This window comes from Mytilus californianus, unplaced genomic scaffold (genome assembly GCF_021869535.1).
Source record: "Mytilus californianus isolate M0D057914Y unplaced genomic scaffold, xbMytCali1.0.p SCAF_5, whole genome shotgun sequence".
NCBI classification, from domain to species: Eukaryota; Metazoa; Mollusca; class Bivalvia; order Mytilida; family Mytilidae; genus Mytilus; species Mytilus californianus.
In genome coordinates this window covers 18,653,940-18,678,003 of record NW_026262701.1, presented here as the reverse complement: position 1 = coordinate 18,678,003, position 24,064 = coordinate 18,653,940, and the positions used below count along the sequence as shown (strand labels likewise).

General features: G+C 31.3%; 2 protein-coding genes across 3 annotated transcripts in view; one reads left to right on the top strand and one right to left on the bottom strand.

The window, feature by feature from the left end:
* Positions 1–24,064, bottom strand: part of LOC127701048 (A disintegrin and metalloproteinase with thrombospondin motifs 18-like) — a 523,205-nt gene that overhangs the window by 82,615 nt on the left and 416,526 nt on the right. The window lies entirely within an intron of this gene.
* LOC127701084 (ryncolin-1-like) overlaps positions 8,899–24,064 on the top strand; it is a 94,465-nt gene continuing 79,299 nt past the window's right edge. The window contains exons 1-3 of one of the 2 annotated variants that reach the window (XM_052204892.1): positions 9,137–9,212; positions 13,545–13,675; positions 14,007–14,103. In XM_052204892.1, coding sequence (XP_052060852.1) covers positions 13,649–13,675; positions 14,007–14,103 — 124 coding nt within the window. In that variant the 5' untranslated portion in view covers positions 9,137–9,212; positions 13,545–13,648. Of the gene's footprint in view, positions 9,002–9,136; positions 9,213–13,544; positions 13,676–14,006; positions 14,104–24,064 lie in introns of those variants that run through there. The other variant, XM_052204891.1, reaches the window with a different exon arrangement.

Sequence of the window (24,064 nt, the reverse complement as noted above, 5' to 3'; positions counted from 1 at the left end):
TCTTGAACAATGAGCAAGACCCATACCGCTTAGTATGTTTTAGAAGTCTCAAAAATGACAAATGTAAAACAATTGAAACAACAACACTTACGGCCTGATTTATGTACAAAACAATAAACGAAAAACAAATATGATATACAGCATCAAACGACAACTGCTGAATTATAGGCTTGACTTTGGACAGGTACATATAGAATGTGACAGGGTTAAACATGTTTGGTGGCCCCGAACCCTTCCATAACCTGGGACAGTATTGTAACAGTACAATATAAGAACAAACTATTAAAATCATTCGAAAAGTGCTTAACTTATCAGATCGATGCAAAGCCGAAAAACAAAAACAAAAACACTGACCGGACGTAGCACGGAATTTATGATTAATTGATAACCTTTTCGAATAAATTATTTAAAGGACCGATAAGTGTACCCGGATCGTATCTAAATTTCCGGGCTTGTAAACAACATTATTGTACAAATTAGGATGTGCTATCCCGTTTGAAATAAGTTTTCTACAGGTATCAACCAAACTTCAAAACCAAATCTTTGTTTATATGGAAGAATTTAGTAAACATGGTAAAGGTTTTAAGTAATTAATTAAGTAACGGAATCCTTGCCTTAATGATTTACCAGTTATACATGGATTATTTTCATTGAAATCTAAGATGGCACTACAGACACGGGCATATCGAGCGAGTTGGGATATTATAAACACCGCAAGACTGTGCCAAAGGAACATCATCGTCTAAAAAAGGAAAATTAACAATCGGGAAAGAAAAGTCGTCCCTCCTATCGTCAATTTTTGTGTAGCTTGTCCCATGTTAAACAGAACTAAATATAGGAAAGGACAGTTATGATGTTAATTTTTGATGTATTTCAAGTAAGTTCTTTTTGGGTAAATTTCGGCAGAGAATTCTTGATTGTTTAACGAAAAAATATCATCAAGATAACGGTAAGTGTTGTTTAATTTATCAGTTAAATGCAATTTAGACATGTCTTCACACTTCAAACCAGTAAAAGTCTGAAATGGCCTATATCTGTGCTCGACTGTACTGATTTTTGATTTTACTCAATCAGTCTGAATTGATCTGAAATTTACTCGATATTACTCGACTGTAGTCTGAATCATACTTAACAGTCTGAACTTGTACTCGACCTTTACTCGACCAATACTAAACCATTTTATAAATGTCTAAACCATACTCGACCGAGTCTTAACCATTCTCGACCAAGTCTGAGCCATGCTCGACTTAGTCTGAACCATGCTCGACCTAGTCTGAACCATACTCGACCTAGTATGAACCATACTGGACCTGGTCTGAACCAACATAGACCTATTTTTGTATCTATCTACTGTATTTCATCAATTTAGAACTATTTTTAGCAACAGTTATTTTCCTTGGCTACAAATTTGAACAACAATTTGAAATCCAAAATGTATTTATGATAGCATTGAAATCAAAATTTTACAACAAATATAATATAATCATCAACACCATATTCATCAACACTTATATATATATATATATCACCTCTAAATTAAAAATAAAAACAAGATGAACAATGTTTTCTGGTTAGATTAAAACAATATCATGTAATAAATAAGTTTTCAGTTAAATGAATTTGTATATACATGATCATGTTCACATTGCATTATGTACATCAAAAATACTATAATTTTTTTGAATTTTTCAGATATATTTTATAATTACTGGAAAATTCTCAACACTAATTTAAGCCTGGTATAAATTCAGGGTGTCAGTCAAGTTTAGTTAATAACGCAGTGAACATTTTTTCATATTGTATATAAAGCAAATTAATAATATTAATTTAACAATATAGAACTTCCATAGCAATTCTTGATAACCTTTTTAAAGAGGAGTTGTGTTCAAAAGTTGCAGTTTAAATTTAGGTTGATTAATTAAGTTTTGTCAAAATTGAAGACATGGCATACAAGAAGCATCTTAATAAGGTTTATTACCTCAGGTGTGTTTTACAGGTAAAAAGAAAATCCTATTTTTCTTTAAACTCGTGTATTATTTTTCTAGTGAATTCAAAAGGCCTTGTGCTTTAAGTTTTATAGGATGTTGTTTATATTTCAAAGTATGATATTAAAAATGTATAACTCTCTGACCAGGTGATCTCTTTTTAATGAGTGTGCCCCAAGCAGAAGGCAATACTTTATAGTATACTCATCATCAGAAGAAGAATTTTAATAATTTTTTTAATTTCTATCCTTTTTAGATATATATGTGCCAAACAATAATGAGAATAGATATATTTCCTATAGTAGGTTAAACAATTTCAGTGATTTTGTTGGCTGTTGTTATGTCAATTAAAAAGATAGTTATATCTATTGTATGCTACCATGAAACCTACGTAAAAACAGTTTTATTAAAGAATTTAGATGAATTAAGTTTTGTTAAAAAAAAAATGGCAAACAAGAATCACCTTAATAAGGTTTTATTACCCTCAGTATATGTGTGGTTTCAGGTACATGTAATAGAAAATCTTTTTTTTTTTACCAAGACTCAGGCTTTAAAATTAGATGATTTGACTATCTCAATTTGATAAATCGGATAATCATATAAGCTGTAAAAATCTGTAAATATATCTTTACTTTATTGTGGCTGTTGTAATGTCAGTTAAAAAGAATGTTATATAAACAGTAGAAATTAAAAAAGAAGAGATTATTTGGTCAAATATGGTTCAGACTGAATTGTTTAGACTTTGGTTGAGTTTGGTTCAGACCTTTGGTCGAGTATGGTTCAGACTGAAAAAATAGGTCGAGAACTGGTCAAGTACAGGTCCAGAATGGGTAAAGACTGTTTCAGAATGGTTGAGTTATAGTTCAGACTTTTTTCAATGACAAAGATAAGGGTAAAGTACAAATCAGTACAGTCGAGTATGGTTAAGATTGGGGTCGAGTAATAATAAGTAAAATTCAGACCAATTCAGACTGGTCGAGTAAAAATCAGTATAGTCGAGTACAGATATAGGCCATTTCAGACCTTTAATGGTTTGTAGTATTACTGAGTTTGGCCATAAACTGTTATATAAAACAGTACATACAAAAGTCTGCTATTAAAAGGCGCAATTGGTGCCCATATGAATACCTACAACCTGTCAATAACCTTTTTAGCCGAAACGTGCATAAATGTTGTCAAGGAGAAAATTTACAGCTTTAATCATCTCATCGCACCTCCAGTAAGTATATCAAACATATTTACCTTTCTCATTAGAGAAGAAGGCTTTGTATGAGTTGCAGCAAATAAATTTGTTATCAGATTTTTGAAACGACCATTTATCTAAGTAGTAAAATTTTTGTTTGATAAGATTTTGTCGAAGTGTAGTGTAAAGTGTTGAAAAGTCTAAACTGTCAACCGAATCAAAAGGACTATACAATAGCACGTAATTTATCTACAACATCTAAAGAATATTTTACACTCCAAAAATAGTTATTATTACAAACGTTTATGATAAATTATTTGATAGTAGTTAAGGAACTAGTTAAAAGCACTGAAAGATTATTATTAGAACACCTACTGGAAGCCGAGATAAAACGATCTTTTACAGGTTTTTTGTGTAGTTCATGTACCCAATACATAGTGGAGACTTTCATTTGGTCAGAAGAGGCCTTAAGCTGAGAAGTGGTTATTATAATTATGTTCACTATATGAATCTCTATAGAGCGCACGGACCTGAATGTAGAAGAATTCATAATTTCATTCTTAAGAACTTCAGTGTAGTATTTACGTCATACTACCACCACATTGGTGGCTGCTTTGTCGGCCGGTACAAACACAAACCGTTGTGCGAGTACTTGAAGTTTGTTTTTTATTCTAAAGTCAGTATATCATGTTTCTTTTTATTTATAATTTCTTAATTATTTTCAAATGAGATATTCGAATATCCACGATATTCATACATTTATTTAGATAAGAATCAATAGATTTTTTTATCAGATTTTTCACGTTTACACTAATTTTTACAATGGGATGACAGAGCATTTGTAATGACCTGACGACACTGTTTCCTATCTATTTTGATGAGGGACGATATTTGGCCCTTTTTCAGAAAGTTTTTAACCTTTCGGTCTTGTCTTTAACGACGTTGAGTTATTCCGCAATAACATGACCATTGGGATCATATCTTAAATTCAAGAATTCACAGTCTCAAAGTTGAAGGAGCACTATTTTCTATACCGACGTCTGATGTAATTGACGTATCAAAAATTCAATATGACCTCAGTTTTGATTAATTTTTCCTTTTATGGAATTGTTTGAGCGTACAGAATACATACAAAAATATTAAGTTTTTATTGAAAACGTTTCCATAACATACTTTTTTCCTTTTTATATAATTATAAAAACATTTTGAAGCTATTCATCAATTTCTTATTTGATATTTCTGTCAAAAGTCGTTATCTATATTGCGTCTTTTATTTCTGTATTGTAATTATTCTCTAATTGTACATGAATCAAAACTTGAACAGAGGTTTCAATGGTGATTTTATGTTGTGGAAAAAATACTGGAAGTGCAGGTGTTAAACTCCATCCAAATTTATCATACATCATATTTTTAGTTCTTTGGGTCATCTTAAGCAGCTTCTGGGTATGCCAGCCCTACATGTTATCTTGAAAATCCATTGTGTACTATCTAAATACTTAAACTAATCTAGAAGACAACTAAAACAAAGAGAGCAGAGGGTAAAATTCAGAAGTAAGAAAATTCAAAGAATAAAAAAAGGCATTAACAGCATACCCGAGAAAATTTACTTACAGCTCAAGCCAGATAACATAAGATCAAAGTAAACCACCTGTCTTAAACGGAATACTTTTCGCTCCTGAGATTTTTATCATTCCTTCAACCGATTACCAATCATTACATTTATCAACTACAGAGCAAAAAGTCATAATCTAAAACTGTATTCAGACGTTTCCATAATGAACTGTAATCAAGTTTAAATAATTGACATTAATCACGAAGTCTTAAAGAACGAAATAAAGCCTCTGTTCCTACACATTGACATAAAAGTACTCCTCCATCTGGAAATCGGATCATTAAAATTGATTGATACAAGAAGGCGATGCCCTTATACAAGAATGCGTGGTTTTAAAGGATTCTTCTTCGAGAATCGTTTTTATAAACATACATATGACTTTTTTTATTTTTAATTCTGTTTGTGTAATTGTTTAAATGTATGAAATACAAAGGCTAACACGAAAAAATTCTACTGGGAGAGTTTCCACAATATATTTGTTTGAAATGAAAGATTATTTAAAAATATACTTGTTAAGACAAATGGGTTTATATAAGCTATGTGATGTTATTTGCAATTGTGCAATTATATGGGAAAATGTTTAAAAGAAGAAAATATTCTTACGAATTAGTTTTCGTGTATTGAAAAATAGAAGATTGATTATTGTTGTTTACTATGCGCCCGATGACAAATATTTAATACATAATGCGAGAAAAGGTTAGCAATGAATGCAATAATAATAAGGATCTCTAGACAAGGTTGACTAGAAAGGAGGGTAAAATATTTTGACTGCCACTGGAAAAGAAAGACAAATGATACTAGAGGGAGAATCAAAATTCATGAGTGAAGAGAAACTGAAAACTACATGAAAAAAAAGAAAAACGACAATAACAATCTACACAACAGCAGACAAAAAACTAACGACTGAGCAACCCGAACCCTCCTAAAAAACCGGGGCTGATCTAAGGTGCATCGAAATGGTAGGGAGATCCCAACCACATGTTGTACTGTTCTTGTTGCTAAAATGTAAAAACACATTCGGTAATAAGTCTCATTCGATGATGTCACAATCAAGAAAAAGAAAACTGGATTGTGGCTTCGACAATAGGAACATATTCGTAGTCATTTGTGATACATGTATTTAACAACTGATGATGATATAAACTTCGAAGGAATGACCAACTTTACTGATGATATCACAATCAAAAGAAAAAAGGACTCGATTGTGGCTACGACAATAGGAACATATTCGTGGTCATTTGTAATACAGGTATTTAACAACTGATGATTATAGAAACTTCGAAGTGATGACCAACTTTGCCGCTAGAAACCTTTGGTTACATAGCTGCGTAGTTGTCAGCAACCCTGTATCAATGAAATGACGTTTGGACACGCTAGCTATGGGCCTGAAAATCGTGTGGGATATATATCTACTTGATATATATAGAATAATAACATTTTAGTTTTTGATACTGACTTTATCAGCAAGAATATCAAGCGAGCTCGTCCCAATTCCGTCCGACTCGAATGTTTATTTTTCATCCCGAGCAATCAAATGGCCTTCTTTCTTTAGCATTTTTGGTCACCCAACCAAGGAAATAAAGCAGAGAGGATGTGAGAAATCTTGAGCATGAGAGGTCGATTTACAAGTACAATCATAACAGCCAATTAAAAAAAAACATTAAGTGCATCATCGAAATATGTACGAATTCTACATCAATGTTAAACAGGTTTGTTTTACATAGTATGCAGTTCTTAGTCAACATTTATGAAGATATGTTGTGAATACATTTCACATAAAGTAAACAGAAACTTAAAAAACAATGAATACACAAGAGCTATACTCAGTTTGTCTTATTTTCATAAAAAGGTTCAGATAATGATGGCCGAGGAACATGATTTGAGACAGGTATAACAATATCCGGTGTATTTAAACTATTACTCAACTGTCCCCTTTTTTCCTCTATCTTATCAATGACAAAAATACAATAAGGCTGCACTATGAAACATTATTTTAGAATTAACGCATACATTCTATTAAACAAGTATCATAGACGACAATCAGAAGCAACAAACACTACCAGAAAAGTTCAGTTACAGACTTAAAAAGGAACTTACTACATTAGGCCCGATGACCTGATATCCACTAAAATTAAATAATTGTTCCTTGAGTATTGGGTATTAGGGCGGCTTCATTTTTCACTTAGCCTAACAAACAGATGAACACATATGAGACAGCAAAATGGTGTATACATATGAATTGTTAATACAATGTATATAGTGCAGGAAGGATTGTGTTTACTGAAACTTCTTTGTAAATTTACAACTACCATTTTTATGTAGTTTTGTCGTTCACATTTTGACTTGTGTCTGTTGTTCTTCGACTTATATATGGTTCTTGGCTTCACCATTTGTGTGTTCTCATCTTTTTCACAACTATATTTTCAAATGAATAGACCCTTCAGATATGTATATGTTTTGGTATCTATATATACTAGTTGTTGATAATTTATTTGTTTTCGTTTTGGCTTACTCATATGAAATTAGTTGATTTTGCAATGAAAACATAATGTACCTTAAAAGTAAGTCCCATGGGTTACCCCATAAGTTCCATTACATCTTTGAATATTTATCTGGAATAATGATTGATAAGTTTATTTCTTTGTATTTTTTAAATTCTGTTCAAATTCTAGTAATGATCAGAGTTGTACAGAGCTACTGTGTCTTTTGTAGATAAAACGCTCGTCTGGCGTACAAAATTGTAATCCTGTTACATAATTTTGATGAGTTTATTTGCAATGTAAAATAGTCCATCAGTATCATCACCGGTATTGTATAACTTGTTTTCAAAATTTCACTAAGATAAACACAAATTAGGTACATTGCATCAGAGTATATTTCATGGTATGTTCTTTGTCTGGAAATCTTATTTATCAAATCTTTTTTCATTTACTGGTCCGTTAGTTAATTTATTACCTACGTGTAAAATACATGTATAAAATAAGTTTATTTCAATATAATTTAAGACAAAGTTGATCTGTAATACAAAATAAAAATTTATAATCATAAATTTCTTCTGATGACAATGTTTAGATTAAAAAAAAATAAATGTGTCTGAAGTAGTTTTCAAATATGTTATCTCATTCCAAAACAATAGGATTGATAGTACAAATTAAATTCGTCACAATAGCACGGGGAATATAAGTTTCCAGATAACATATAAATCTATCAAAAAAGGAAGTGGGGCTTGCCTTATGTAATTGTAATCTTCATACAGGGGAGATAATTAAAATTACTCACTTCAAATCCTAATAGTATGTATGGGCGGGGGTATCCTTTTGTGAGTTAACTAATTTCAAGTATTTCAATTTCTTGTATTTAATATGTGTATCCCCGTATCATATATTTATAAAACAAATATTTCAAGCATGTACATTTTATATGTTTAAAAATGCATCTTATGTCAGACAAAAATATGTCCGCGGAAAGTTGATGCAAGTGTTCACCTTTTGAAAATGCTTCCCCTGCCGCTTCGTGTTAAAATGATATTTGTCCTTGTCAAAACTATTGATTTGTTGCATTTGTGGACAAGCACGTATATCGATTGATCTTGTGTCTTTAAACAACAATCAAAATAATACATAATACATAAAAGCTGAACCTATCGTTACCGTACATGTATGTCGTAAAATTGAAATAAACAATAAAAACAACTGCACCACGCAGCTACCAATCAACAGGATGGCCACTTTCTTGAACAAGATAATACGCCACATGCTTTTGGAAGTAGGGTCAACATTAAACATTAACTTGCTTCTACAGAAAGCTAGCTCACAGCTGTTGGTTCGATACTGCAAAATGTTATTTTTTAATCTGATAATATGTTTCATTAAGTATCTATGAGAGGTCAGTAAGTATTCACAGTCATTAGATTAAATTCATCGAAAGAACACAGTGCACGTTAAAATAAAACTTTCCAAGAAATACAGAAGGAAGTAATGCAAATTCGTAAAAATGGAATATTATTGATAAAATAATAAACAGTCCAATCTGTTACGATATATAAGTCACGCAACTTTTATTGAAATTCCAAGTATAAATGGTGTATTACTTTCAATTGTATGCAGGCTACGTTCAAAATGTATCAAAAAAAGTTCATAGTGTTGTTTATTTTTGTATTGGTAGTGGTGATAACAATAACAAATGCCAATAGAAATCTACTAACATCAACTTCTGATTCTGGTAATTATTATACAGTGAAATTTGTGTGTTTGACTTTTTATACATTGTACATTGAATGCTTTATTAATTACTTTTTTTATTATTGTTTTTTTTTCGATATATTTACACTAAATTGAATAACGTTTTTAGGGTGTTTGCTTTTATGGAAAAACGGCTGAAAGAGTACTTAGCATCTTGGCAACTGGTAAATACAGATCTTTGCTGCCTTCAGGTAACACACTTTTGCATTAAACTAAATCAGTTGAAACTTAGCTTCAGGTATATATATATAGATTCCTTGTCTAAACTAATGCTCCGACATGTAATATAAAGAAGCAATCTTCCGTTATTATTTTGCACAAATATGTATACGAATAACTATATGTATATTCAACGTTAAAGGGAAAATCCGCGATTTTTTACTTATCATCTAAATATGTTCATCTTAACATAAAAAACACATTCACAAAGTTTTAAATTTGTTTTCCTTCTAATAAAATCGAGTATTTTTAACTTTTTTGGTTGACATACGTTAGTGGGTTGTGACGTTTTAACCCGATTTATTGAAAGCTAGGAAAAAATTAAATCTGTTAAAGTCTTAATTGCTTATCGATATTTTACGTAATTAAAAGCGCACAAATGACCATTTCTCGTAGCTAATAACCACACTATAAGAATGAAAGAAAATGAACACACGTGTATCGTTTTGCATTGATTGAATAAAACTTCCTATGTGAAATATATAATTTATTTCCGAATTAATTTCATAAATTATTGTTGAGATTTTTGCATAAAATATCTATTGAACATTTTTACTGATGTTGAAATGAAAATATTTTCCGCTTTTATTTTCCTTAATAATTTCGGCAACCATTTCAAAGCAAAATCTGTGTGAATAGAGAGTGTATATTATTTTGTAAAGTCATTGTCTATTTCTCGATTTGAGGACAATTCATCTGAACTTTACCATGGCGCAATTTAGCCTCAAACCGTACACAGGTGTGAATTCAAGCGTACACGGGTGTAAATGTTGTCATTTTGAATGGATTAACAGTAGGAGTAGCCTGTTTAATACACCAAGATCGAATACCCGATGACAATAGAGATACAATAATAAAATTGTATAAATTATTTGAAAATAACATTCAACTTTTTAATTCCGGAAGTGTATAAAATTAAAATGAAACAATTTTTGATGACGTTATGTGCAATTAGCATAAAGATTCAAATATGAAGTTAAAAGAATAGTACTTTTAATCTTAAAAAAATGATGTTATATTTTCCCAATTTAATAGAGAAATACTATTGCACATCTGTTTAATTTACTTTACCAGAATTCTTTAACTTGTATTTAAATCTTAGACGAATTATTTGTGAAAAGAATGACAATTATCATTTATTTCATTAATGGATTCAAATTCATTATAAATCTAAGCTAATAAATTAATTATTTATTTTGTTTGACGATTTTTTACAAGTTAATTCGAGATCAAAGGAGACTAATTTCCCAACAAATGAACTTTTACTCGCTTATTCGTTTTCTTATAATCATTTTTTTATGAGGTCTTTAAGTTTGAAAACATGAAAATTAAATATAAACATTTTTATATTCTATGATAATTTAGTGCAATGCTTTACAAGGTAGCCGTCATTAATCCAAACTAGTTATAGTAGTAATTAAAGGCATAGCTTAGTAATGTATTTCTGATATTGACGATTTTCGTCTCAACCTCGTTGTTCTTGAAACAAGCCTTTCCTAGTATAAGTTTACTTTATATATATATATATATACTGTTCCCGGAGTAACTGACGGACTTAACAATGATCTACAGACATCGACCTCTAATTCTTGATATTATAAACAGCATGCATGTACGTTTATGAGAGTGATTATTTATCTTGTGCCTGACGAAAACTAAATGCCTGCATGGTTATATCTTGCCATACGTTTTTATTGGTTTGATGGAAGTTCACTCAAAATCGTAATTCAAAAATAATGTTTGTGAGATGTAGATTCAATACCGAAGTTCGTATATATATATCACGGGCGTATACCACGGAGAAGCTCCGATTGTATATAACTCCTAATATTTGTTAACAGCAATATTTGATGAATCAGATGAGACTGGTATAAAGAAATATGAGCGTCATGATTTTTTTCCAATACAACCATATTGAGTAGGAATTTTTACATGCTATACTCGTACAAGTATTACAGGGTTCTCATGTCATGTGACTCCGACACACATCTTTTACTTTAAGAAGTATGAAAGGTTCTATATATATATATATATATATATATATATCTTTAATGTAACACTAATCAAACTCCTAGGCAATAACTAAACGAGTTTGAAGTTTTCATACAGATTTATTCTTATTTACACAATCATTAACAAACTAAATAAATTTAACAAAGGAACACAGTGCAACTACGATATAAAAAATGAAATACATAATTATTTTGCTATGCAGAAACTTAACACATCAAGATTAGTACACAATGTATGATTTTGTATAACAAAAAATATATAAGCGAGAAAAATAACTTTGTCAAGCAAACATATTTTTTTTCACAATGCCTCTCTTTATCTCCGCTTCCTTACAATCACTATTTCCCCTTTCGTCGCACATTCTCTATATTGTTCTCTATTCGGTTAATTTTTTTTTTTTTCACTATGCCACACTTTATCTCCGCTCCTTTACAATGACTTTTTCCCCTGTCGTCATAATCCTTATAAAGATAGGGACATTACACATGGAAGGGGCCCTCTAATCTTCGATAGTGACGATAAGTGCTGTATTACTTTATATCTGCATGTTTGTCAATCGACAATTTTTAAAGGTCATGTCTGTAATTTTGTTTTTTTTACTTATTATCAGCAAAAATTAATGGATAATTTATATCAGAATATCATTCATTAACAGGTGGAATTTATAATTTCAATCACGCACACGATCAACAACGTTCATTATGCCTTTTCAGAAACAAATATATAAATTGTGCACATGATGTATATTACAGCTGATAGTTTTATGGTTCAATAACACACTGCCGGGTACCTCAATAGAGAGGCCCTGCATGGACCTGTATTATGTAATTGTGTAATACGAATTTAGTCGACAGAATGTTACTGGCCATGGAATACCTACCTGAATGTGTCACTTTGACACGACCTCAATCAATAATTCATTTAGTCTGACATGCCGATTATCAATTCGGGTGGAAGCCAAAACATTTATAAAACGATAACGTAAATAAAATTTTAAAAGAAAAAAACCCTATTAATTTTACATCGAACATACCAGATAGGGTCACACGTTAAACAGAATTAAAACCTGTAATGCATCTTTATAAGTGACCGTTCTGAACTGATCCCGTATCAATTTGATATCATATAAAACTTAGTTTAAAAAAAAGCTTAATAAAACACACCATATATGATAAAAGTTGAGATGTCCGATATTCTGTATAGCCAGTCAAGGTCGTTAAAAACTTCCATTTGTTTGTTCCGACATTAACATATCTATAACCTGGGAATATTATACTATATCAACATGTTATGTCCCAGCTTAAACCTCTTCCTAACACTGCTCCTTGTCATTAGCTGTTAATTATCATAATAAAAAAATGTTATTCATCCGACGTATAACTTTATTAATTAAAAAAATAATCTTTTCTAAATATGGAATTATCCTATATATGACAAGACATTTTGACACTGAATGACGACTACGGTAATCCCCGATTGTTGATGGGAGTTTTTAACGCACGGTCGGTAAATCCCGGATTCTTTTGGTACTTTGTGGTTTATAGATATCTCATGAGTTTTTAGATCGGGGATGCCGACAAAATGGAGGCATGTCGAGAACTGATAGTCAATTTCAAAAATCGATTTTGATATCTTTACAAAGAGAATATAACTTTTTTATTTATGAACATGTGATTTATTATGCTTAAAGAACAAAATATCAATTTTTCATTTTTTTGCGGAGTTTCCCTTTAATGTACAATATAGCATTTTAAGTTAGATTGGATAAATTGTATACAAGCTAAATGCATCGTTGATTTATTATTAAATGTTACAATAAACCCCTGAGTAACATGGTCACACAATGAAGATATTATGCTACTCATTATCGAGAGTAAGGAAAATCAGTCGAAGTGTGTACCCTATATTTTTTATTACTAGACATCTTTTAGACCCTTCTATATACCAATGGAAAAGTATAATATTATCATTTGCTGTAAAGGAACTAAGACGTCATTTATAGACTGCGATGAGATATTGATATGCAGAATTGAAAGGCAAGGTTGATCAGTAAAAATTGACCAAATGAAAAGCAGTGGGTTGCTTAATTTTTGGGTTAAAAAATATTGAAAATTTTCTTTTTTAAATTTGATTCTAACAAGAATTCGTTCTGAAAATAAATTTGCTAAATCTGTTTTTTTTTTTCGAAAATGTTACTACTGTTGCAATTGGGAAAATAATTGTATTTTGCATTCTTAAGATTCTTTATACCGAAGTACATATACTCTTGAATAGTTTCAATGCTATTTCAGAAAAAAATGTTCGGGACTGCTCGGATTTAGACCGCACACATCACAGAAGTGGAGTCTACAAAATCTACTCGGCAGGTGGCACTGGATTTAAGGTGTACTGTGATATGAAGACGGATGGAAGAGGATGGACGGTAAGATTATTTTTAAGTAACTGAGGAAGTGGGAGTTACTTCTGAAGGTAATAAATTTATCATGCGGCAAGCGCATTATATTCGTTGCTTTATGATAATAGTATTATTTACTGTAAAATGATTTTTAGACCTCGCAGTACAATTGTTTTAAATACCTATATTTAGACTAAAATTTATGACTATTACGGCGGTCTATTTCGTATTTTATATGTTTGTAGCGCATATCTTATATGTATTATACATGTATTTGGTTCATTCAGTTAAATCATAACTAACATGATATACTACAAATAATTTTACGTTGTGTATATATAAATATTTTAAATTCTAGGTTTTTCAGCGTAGACAAGACGGTAAAGTGGATTTCTATCGAGGATGGGAAGATTATGTAAACGGATTTGGTAATCTAAAAACGGAATTTTGGCTAGGTTAGTATTTTCATCAAATAAGGTTGAGGATAACGGTAAACACGTTTTCCCACTTGCATCGAGTAGACGAAAGATGCATGCCCCTAGAGCAATCCATTATCAACGTTAAAATTTGTTTTCAAACTTATGCATGAACTTGTACATGAGATCTGTCGAAATGTAGGATGTGCTGCAAAAATGCAACAAGTTTATATTGTACAATTAACTATTTCAAATTCTCGATCATATTTTGTAACAAGGTTCTTCACAAATGCAACAAAATAGATCCTCAAAATAAAAATACCAACAACTTATTCGAGGTTCCTGAAAATTAAAAAAACGGAAGCATTGGTTTCAACTTTAAACTTGTACCAACTACATCATATAGATGCATTCATTCCTACTTTAGCTGTCATGTTTGATATAACCGTATTTTCCATTGTTCTGCTTTTAAATGTTGTATGAGGGTTGATATTATAAATGTTTGGCAGTTCTCATAAACGACATGATAAATTTGAATAATGTTCGTAGATTCGAATGTAAACGGAGGTATAATGAAAATACATATTCATCTCAACATTTCTTCCCTTTCTTTATGATTAAAAAGGTAATGATAAACTGTACAAACTAACATCTAAAGGACGTTATGAGCTCAGAGTCAATCTGGAGGATTTTAATGGCGATAAAGCATACGCAAAATATTCTACCTTCTACATCGGCGACAAGTCAACCAAGTACAGACTTACAGTGAATGGTTATAGTGGAACGGCAGGTAATACTTACATTTTTTAAATGATTTGTAGCTCAACTATTTGTTTCTCACTCAGAGATAGAACGATTTTAATAATTGTTGATAGTATTTAATTTTGAATTATATTGTTCTGAAATTGAAAATTAATTTCTATTTCAAACGTTTTCGCGATTTCAATTTATTCAAGCCGCTGTTTGTCGATGGTGCCTAAAGACTTCGACAGGTCTTCACACTATTTTCGAATGTACAGGTAAAATAGCTACGGACGTATCCGTTTGACGGAAAACTAATCTTCCGTATAACAGACGTTTTAAAACATCCGTTTTACTGACGTTTCTCGAACATTTGTATTACGGATGTAAAAGTACATGTTTTATTTTAATTATAAAAAACATTGTATGATAATTGCCTGACCCTGAATAACCCGGTTTCCTCTCAATTCCGGCCGAAAATTGTGGTCTAATTAGTTTTCTTCAAAATCTTTGTAAAAATACCCTCTGTAAGCCGGACCCTAAGAATTCCAAATTCCGGTCTAATTATGCAGTCCCAATACTCTTAATTACATTAATTATTACCTGTCAAAACCGGTTTGTTCAATTAATTTAACATGATAACAGTATTGATCGATATGCAATCTAAACATAATTGTTTTTACAAGATGGTGTTTCATGATAATTAATTACCATGGTGTTAAACCGTGAAATTACAGTAGTGTGATATTAAAACATCATTAAATTTGAATTAAAATAAACTTAAAGAAACGCCGAATATCTCGGATAGAACTTACGTTGTAACTTTGATAATTTTTTTAAATCGCGGAGTAAGAAATTTTCATCGTGTTTTCGAAATGCTGGGTTCCTGATTGTGAACCCCGAAACCAATGACCCGGATGACGACATTCCATTGTCGATTATAGAGGTATCGTACATTGTACGACAATGTTTCGATCATGATGAAATTTCGTTTGATAAAATTCTTGCTTTTTAATCGGCTATACCAACGTAGGAAATGAACGTTGAAAGTAAATCGAAAATCTCGTTGAACAATTCAAACAACGCCAGGATTCTGGTGCAAATGAAAACAATAAACTCAAAGTCAAAGTCCAACTGATAAGTCGGAGACTGATGCTACCGAGGTCGATTTGACATACAAATATATGTAAAAATAAGTTAAAATATTATTTTTTTTTTTTGTAAATTCGGGGGACAACCAATTTCTGAAAAGCTCTTAATTGTCACAAGTCTATAAAAGTTTGAATATATTAAACAGAATCAATCGATATGTGCTGTCAACACAAAATACTCCAATAAAGAAAAACCAAACATTGATATAAGACATACAAATCAAACAACCACTGACAAGGTTCCTGGGCTACAACAGTGAAATGAATATGTGGTAGGGTTAAGTTACATTCTAATTTAAACAAAAGAAGAAAATATAAAGATACAAGTTTTTGATTATTAATAAGTATTGTAATTTTCATTGTTATTAATAAATGTAATGTCAGTATTACAAATCTAATCTTTAATCAATCCTAATCCTATCTTATTTTTGGGAAATATTTTTACAAATTCAAATGTGACGTCACTTTGTGTGTTTGTTTTTTTTTAGAATTTCAAATGTGACGTCACTTTGTGCGTTGAGGCTTTGGCTAACTCGGCTGTGTATTTTTTTATGTGTTGGATTAAGTTGTTTTATGTAATGTATCCGTTTTTATTCTGTAGTTAGTCCCCACTTTGGTTTTATCATGTATATCTATTATATAGTCATTTTATAAAATTTACTGTTTGCAAAATTATAAATTATTCTAAATAATAAGGATGTTCTTGTCCAAGGCAGAAAACCCTGGCCGTGTTAGGCGCAACTTTTTGGACGTTTTAGTCCTCAGTGCTCTTCAGCTTTGTACTTGTTTTGGCTTTCATACTTTTTTCATCTGAGCGTCACTGGTTGGTTTTGTTTGGACGAGACGCACGTCTGGCGTATAAGCCTAGTACCTTTTGTTAGCTATTATTCATGTGTTTCTTTGTCCTATATGTTCTCCCATTTATTTGTATTGTGGTCCTGTCATGTGATGTTGTCGTTTTGGTGTTGTGTTTGCCGTTGCCATAAAAGCGGGAGGTTTGGCATGCCACAAAACCAGGTTCAACCCACCATTTTTTTCTTAAAATGTCCTGTACCAAGTCAGGAAAATGGCCATTGTTATATTATAGTTCGTTTCTGTGTGTGTTACATTTTAATGTTGTGTTTTTGTTGTGTCGTTGTTCTCCTCTTATATTTGATGCGTTTCTCTCAGTTTTAGTTTGTAACCCGGATTTGTTTTTATCTCTATCGATTTATGAGTTTTCGAACAGCGGTATACTACTGTTGCCTTTATTTGTATTTTATCTCCAGCAAAGAATATTTAATAAGAAATGCGAACATGTTTTACATTGGTAATGTAGGAAGATCTTGTTGGTAGACCTTGTGGAATAAAAATTGCCAAGTATTTTTTACATTGTATTCCAAATCTTAAAATTATAGTTTTTTGTTTGTTAAATGGATGTATTGACATAAGCTTCATATATATGAAAAATACAAATGTATATACATATTTTTTAAGGTAACACTTTCTGTTGAGTTATTAAATTTTCGATTTTCATTGAAATGCAAAACAAAAGGTTATAGCTGAAAGTTTATCATCTGTTTTTATCACAATTTTGACAGCAGGAAACAATTTGGAACGTAGTTATACCTATATATAATTTTTATTTTTGAAAACACTTTTATTCAAATTTGCGATTTTGTTCTCAAGAAAACTTATATTTTACCCTATACTTGACATTGAGTAACAAATTGGAATTGCATATTATAACTACATATCAATTTTATTCAAACAATAAGAGACGATTCTCAAAATTTCGGATTATTTTTTAAAAAAGGTAGTTTATACCACTCTTTTATTATGTTTGGTACCTTCGATCGGTTTGAAATGATTTATAATACCTATATATAAAATATTTCCTGGCATAAGAAGACATTTTACACAATTTGTGATTTTTTTACAAAATAAAAGTTTGCCGACATTAAATGTTGTCCTTCTTTGAATAAAAACAAAATCAAAATTCTTTATTGACAACTGGAAACAATCCTTAATAGCATATATAATATATCATTTTGTTTAAAAATCCAACCACAAAAAGATATTTCCGAAAATTTATGATTTGTAACAGAAATTAAGTTTTTACAGTACTTTTACCTGCAAATTAATAGAGAAATAATTCTGTTATTGTGAATTTTGAATAAAAATTGTAAAAAATATTTTATATTTTATTAAAATTGAATTTCCTTCTTTTTTTTTTAAATATGTTTGACATTTGGGAATCAATTTTGAGTAGAATTTGAAACCTATATTTCAACTTTTTTTTGTTATGAAATTCTAGCACAAGAAGATGCTTCAGAAAGATTTTTTTCAACGAAAACTTAGTTTTTATCCCAATTATTATCTAAATTTCACACAAAAAAGATATTTCCTATTTTAGAAAATAACACTGTGCTTTAAATTTTTTAAATCTGTTGATAAAATCCTGACGTATCGTTCGACATAGAAGTGTTGACGGACAGACAAACATTGTGATCACTATAGGGAACCAGCAAAGAATTCAACGGGTTCTTTATTTCTTTGGTGTATTAAACGGTCTTGACATGACGATTAAGAATATACATGTATACTATTAAGGGGTCGGTATATGAATAATTCTAAAATATATTACGATATATTAATTGCGGAAGAGGGTAAACCCTTAGTTGCACTGAAAAGGTTTCAACATGACGAGCAAGAATATATATGGTTTGGGAGTGGAAATATACAAATCAATAATTTGACATTAACAGAGATCAAAGTCAGAGGTCATCTCCAACGGTATGCGACACATCATAGGTGATGCACTCATGTGCTAATTATTAAAAGCCTATGTCAAAGGAATGAAAAATTATTTTACGATTAGAAAATGTGGAAAAAATCAATTATTTTTTACATTAGGGTCAAAGGTCAAGCTCAGATAAAGCTCATGGTGATATGCACCACACTGCCTTGTAGTAATGTACCTTCCCATCAAACATTACAAACCATGTTTAAAAGATAAAACAGTATTCACCAGGACAAGGTTGTATGAAAACAACCAGAGAAATAAGAAACAATACGGAAACATATTTTATGTCTCTCTATTTTTGTCTAAAGGGAGAAAGAATTGCACAAATTCAAATACTTTGTGTATATTATATGTGTGTGTCATACAGTGGTTAAACTAAGCGATGTCACTGTTATTTTAAAATCCGTTAAATAGACAAGATTTATCAATTTATTTGATGGAAGTGTTACAGGTGAACACGCAAATTTTTTACAGATGGGAACCAACAGAAGTTATACGGATCGAATTGATGTATTTTGTCCATCAGCAAAAAATTGTCGTCTACGTCAAAGGTTTAGGTGATGTTCTATATTTTAAACTTGTCCTTTTATTACTTCTCCTCCGAAATGTTATAGTTAACGACTAAAAGTTCTTGTCAATTATTTGTTACGACATGTCACAACTTCAATTCTTTTGGTCGAAGTGCTGTGGGGTTATTTTAACTAGTTTTTTTTTTTACTTTAAAATTTTAAATAATATGTTTGGTAGTATTACTCTTTAACCTTAAATATCATAGATTTGATATCCTTTTTTTTAAGATCCACGGCCTATGAACTTGAAATTGAGGACAAGGTCAAAAGTCAAATTGACGTTTATAACTTCATTCTAGTATATGATAAATCTACAATGTCTTTTGCATTAAGTAGGAAGATATTTGACACTAAAAAAGAAGTGACCTTATTTTAACAAGAATTGATCATTTTACTTTTAAATTCTCGTAAAAGTAAATTAAAGTCGTATATTTTTAGGACCAGTGTTAAAAAGAATTATCAAAAAAAAACGAACTCTAAGGTAAATTCAAATTCAAATTCCGGACACCTGAGATCACCCCCAGTTTTTGGTGGGGTTCGTGTTGCTCAATCTTTAGTTTTCTATGTTGTGTCATCTGTAATATTATTTGTCTGTTTGTCTTTTTATTTTTGGCCATAGCGTTGTCAGTTTGTTTTCGTTCTATGAGTTTGACTGTCCCTCTGGTATCTTTCGTCCCTCTTTCAAAAAGGTGAAAGTCCATAAACCCTTTCAAAATCAAACGCTCAACTATATCAACCAGCGGAACGAACAACTGTCATATTTCTGAATTATAGGGTAATTACCGAGAAAAATACTGGGTTTAATCTGGTTTTATAGCTAGCTTAACCATGAAATAATCTCACATGCAAACGGAAGTAGTACAGTATATCCATTATGTCAAGCAAAAACATATAGAAACCATATAATATTTAGAATTTGTTTAAAGTAAACGATTATTGCAACCGGCAGTGCCGTTGAGTAATAACAAGACTTAGTTTAAAAAAGGTCCAGACATAACAAATGTAAAACAACTTCAACTAGAAAACTAAATTCTGATGTATATATGGTTTTGTTATACACATATGCACTTTAACTGTTCTACATTCTGTCGATACCTTTATTTTGGCATTGCACAAGGTCATGTTTTTCTCTGACTGTTACTGACGTCTTTACAATAAATGCATTGGATGCTGGATGAGTACTGATTGATATTTTAGTCTTAGATACATGATTTTTTTTATTAGTTGTTATTGGCTTTGAACTAGCTGTCAGTAACTGCATGTACCCTCAGATCTGTATTTAGTGTCCTCTTTGTTGATAGGGATGAGGGATGGATAAATACCCTGCCACGTCCGGTCTGTGTGTATGTTTGATGTTTTCCTTCTTTGTATCGATCTGATGAGTCAAGCCTTTTTCAACTGATTTTTATAGTTTGTTCTTATGGTGTGCTGTTACACCACTGTCCCATGTTAGGGGAGGGTTGGGCGCTCGCAAACATTCCCCGCCACATTCTTTATGTGCCTGTCCCAAGTCAGGAGCCTGTAGTTCAGTGGTTGTCGTTGGTTCATGTCTGTCATATTTGTTTTTCGTTAATTGTTTTGTTATAAATTAGGCCATTAGTTTTTCTCAATTGAATTGTTTCATAATTTTCATGTCGGGACCTTTTATAGCGACTATACGGTATGGGTTTTTCTCATTGTTGAAGGCCGTACGGTTGCCTATAATTGCTTACATCCACTTTATTTGAACTTTGGTGGATAGTTGTCTCATTGGCAATCATACCTCATCTCCTTATTTTTAAAACAAATATGATATATACACCATATAAACTATGTATGTTTGGAAGCAGTTTCTTCTGTTCTTCTATTCCACATTAAACTCATTAAATACATTTTTATTTCGTTACATTTCTTTCATAAAATTTAGTACTTGAATTTGTGTGTGTAATTTACAAAAAAAAACCATACAATAATGTAAATTTGTGAGCACTGGTACTTTAACTACGTTATTTATTATTAATTGTATTATAGATAAGAAAACAAATTAATTCAACAATTAGTAGAGCTAATAAAAACTGTAGGATAAAGGGCAATTTAAAGCTGACTACTTTCATTTATATTGTCGTCGATTTTATTATTATTATTTTTTAATAATATTAGGTGATTCGCTAAAGCACCATGATAAACAGGCTTTCTCGACAAAAGATAAGGATAATGACAGCCATAGCAGTGATTGTGCTGAAGTTTATAAAGGGGCGTGGTGGTATGGAAGCTGTCATGACTCCAACCTGAACGGACTGTATATAGGAAATAAAAAGGATAACAAAGGATTGCGTTGGGCTCATTGGAAATCATCTCAGTCAATGAAGACCACATCAATGATGATTCGTAGAGTATGAATGTAACGCAGTCGGTTATACTTTTGAAAAATAAAAATATAGAGTCATACTCTGTAGTCGAGTTTTATCTTGTTTTATAGTTATGATGTTCGCTATGATAAATATACGTTAAAGGTCTACATGGTTTTAAGATATTTACTTGAATTGGTATTTATTACATGGCAACTTTCGCATTCAACGGTTTTGTGTGTTCTGTCAGACTTTTTATGCTTACGAAAATGAGGAGATGAGCTGTGACTGGCAATGAATCAACTATCCACCAAAGTTCAAATAAAGTAGATGTAAGCAATTATAGGCAACCGTACGGCCTTCAACAATCTGTTTTTCTTTCCAAACGTATGGTTATAATGGTTATGAGCATGTTTCATGTAGCTTATTCCAGAAACACGTTCGTATGTATGATAAAGTGACCAACGTATATTTTTCAATAACCTATATATATTTCTATTTCTCTGAACCAGTATATACATTTTTGTTTAGGGCATGCTAAAGCCCGCCTCAAGGTGCGGGGTTTTCTCGCTGTATTGAAGACCCATTGGTGGCCTTGAACTGTTTTCTGCTCTTTGGTCGAGTTGTAATCTCTTTGACACATTCCCCGTTTCCATTCTCAGTTTTTATATAAGTTCCTACAAATCGAAACACATAACATACAAATCTATTTGAGTGTTTATTAATTAGTACAAAGATTAATACAATTACACAGATGAAATAAATTATAAATTGTCTCTGTAATATTGGCCAATGGACGTTACAAACTTACCTTTACTTGAACGAATAACCTTGAACAACATTCAAATTTTGAATTTATTTATAGCAGCAAAAAATTCATTGGACAATGAGCTGCAAAAGTTTCTTATATTCATTCGATTTAACCTGGATAGATGCACGCTTGGTGAAGCTAGTTTGTCTAGCAAAAAATTGCGTTGATTATTTTATCACATTGTAAACATTTTAATATTTAAATACTAAACAGTTTGTTTAAATTACATTGTTAGGCAATTTATATTTATATATCTATATATATATACAAGTCTAAATTGAAAACAACCTTCTATCCTATGATTGCGTTGGATAAAAACCGCAATTTTTATACGTGTGCATGCAAAACAAATTTCTTGGTAGAGGGGTCTAAATACACCACAAACAACATTTTCCAAAAGGCCAAATGAGTGAAAAAGTATATTTTAAGAAAACGTATTTGACTAGCAGGTCGAACAACTGATGTTCTTAAACCCTACTGACTGCCATTGGCGATTGCCAAATAAACGAATCACCGATGTAATAAATGGATTTCAATTATAAATTTAATACTAAACAGAAAACAATAAACTTGCGGAAAAGATGGTACACCGCAAACAAAAGGTGCAAAGGTTTTTGTACACCATATCCGGATTTCGACAATTAATGTCTCTTCAGTGATGTTAGGAATCGAAACGGTATTTGGAAGGCCATATAATTTACTTCAATTTAGGATAGGCTCTTGAATTTTGAAAGAGTCAAAATAGGATGAACGGATCAAATAAACCCGAAGGCAAATATAATACAAGCCCAAACGAAAAAATATAAACAAGTCTAAATTGAAAACAACGTTCAAACCTATGATTGTGTTGGATAAAAACCGCAAATTTTTATACGTGTGCACGCAAAACAAATTTCATGGTAGAGAGGTCTAAATACAGCACAAACAACATTTTCCAAAAGGCCAAATGTTTAAAAATTATATCTTAACAAAACGCATTTGACTAGCAGGTCGAACAACTGATGTTCTTAAACCCTACTGACTGCCATTGGCGATTGCAAAATAAACGGATCACCGATGTAATAAATGGATCTCAATTATAAATTTAATACTAAACAGAAAACAATAAACTTGCGGAAAAGATGGTATACCGCAAACAAAGGTTTTGGTACAAAATATCCGGATTTCGACAATTAATGTCTCTTCAGTGATATATATAAGTACGTCTAAACAAGAGACAACTCTACGACAGATCCATCAACCGAAAGCTGAATTTATTCAGTCTAGGAGGCCGAGTGGTCTATAGCGCTGGACACAGTACAGGCGGTGTTGTAACGATATCACAATAGCATGAGTTAAAATCCCGGCGAGAGAAGAACAAAGCAAATTTGCAGATTTAACATTGTTGTTATATATATATATATATATATATATATAGATATAAAAAGATGTGGTATGAGTGCCAATGAGACAACTCTCCATCCAATTCAAAATTTATAAAAGTAAACCATTATAGGTCAAAGTACGGTCTTCAATACGGAGCCTTGGCTCACACCGAACAGCAAGCTATAAAGGGCCCCAAAAATTACTAGTGTACAACCATTCAAACGAGAAAACCAACGGTCTAATCTATATAA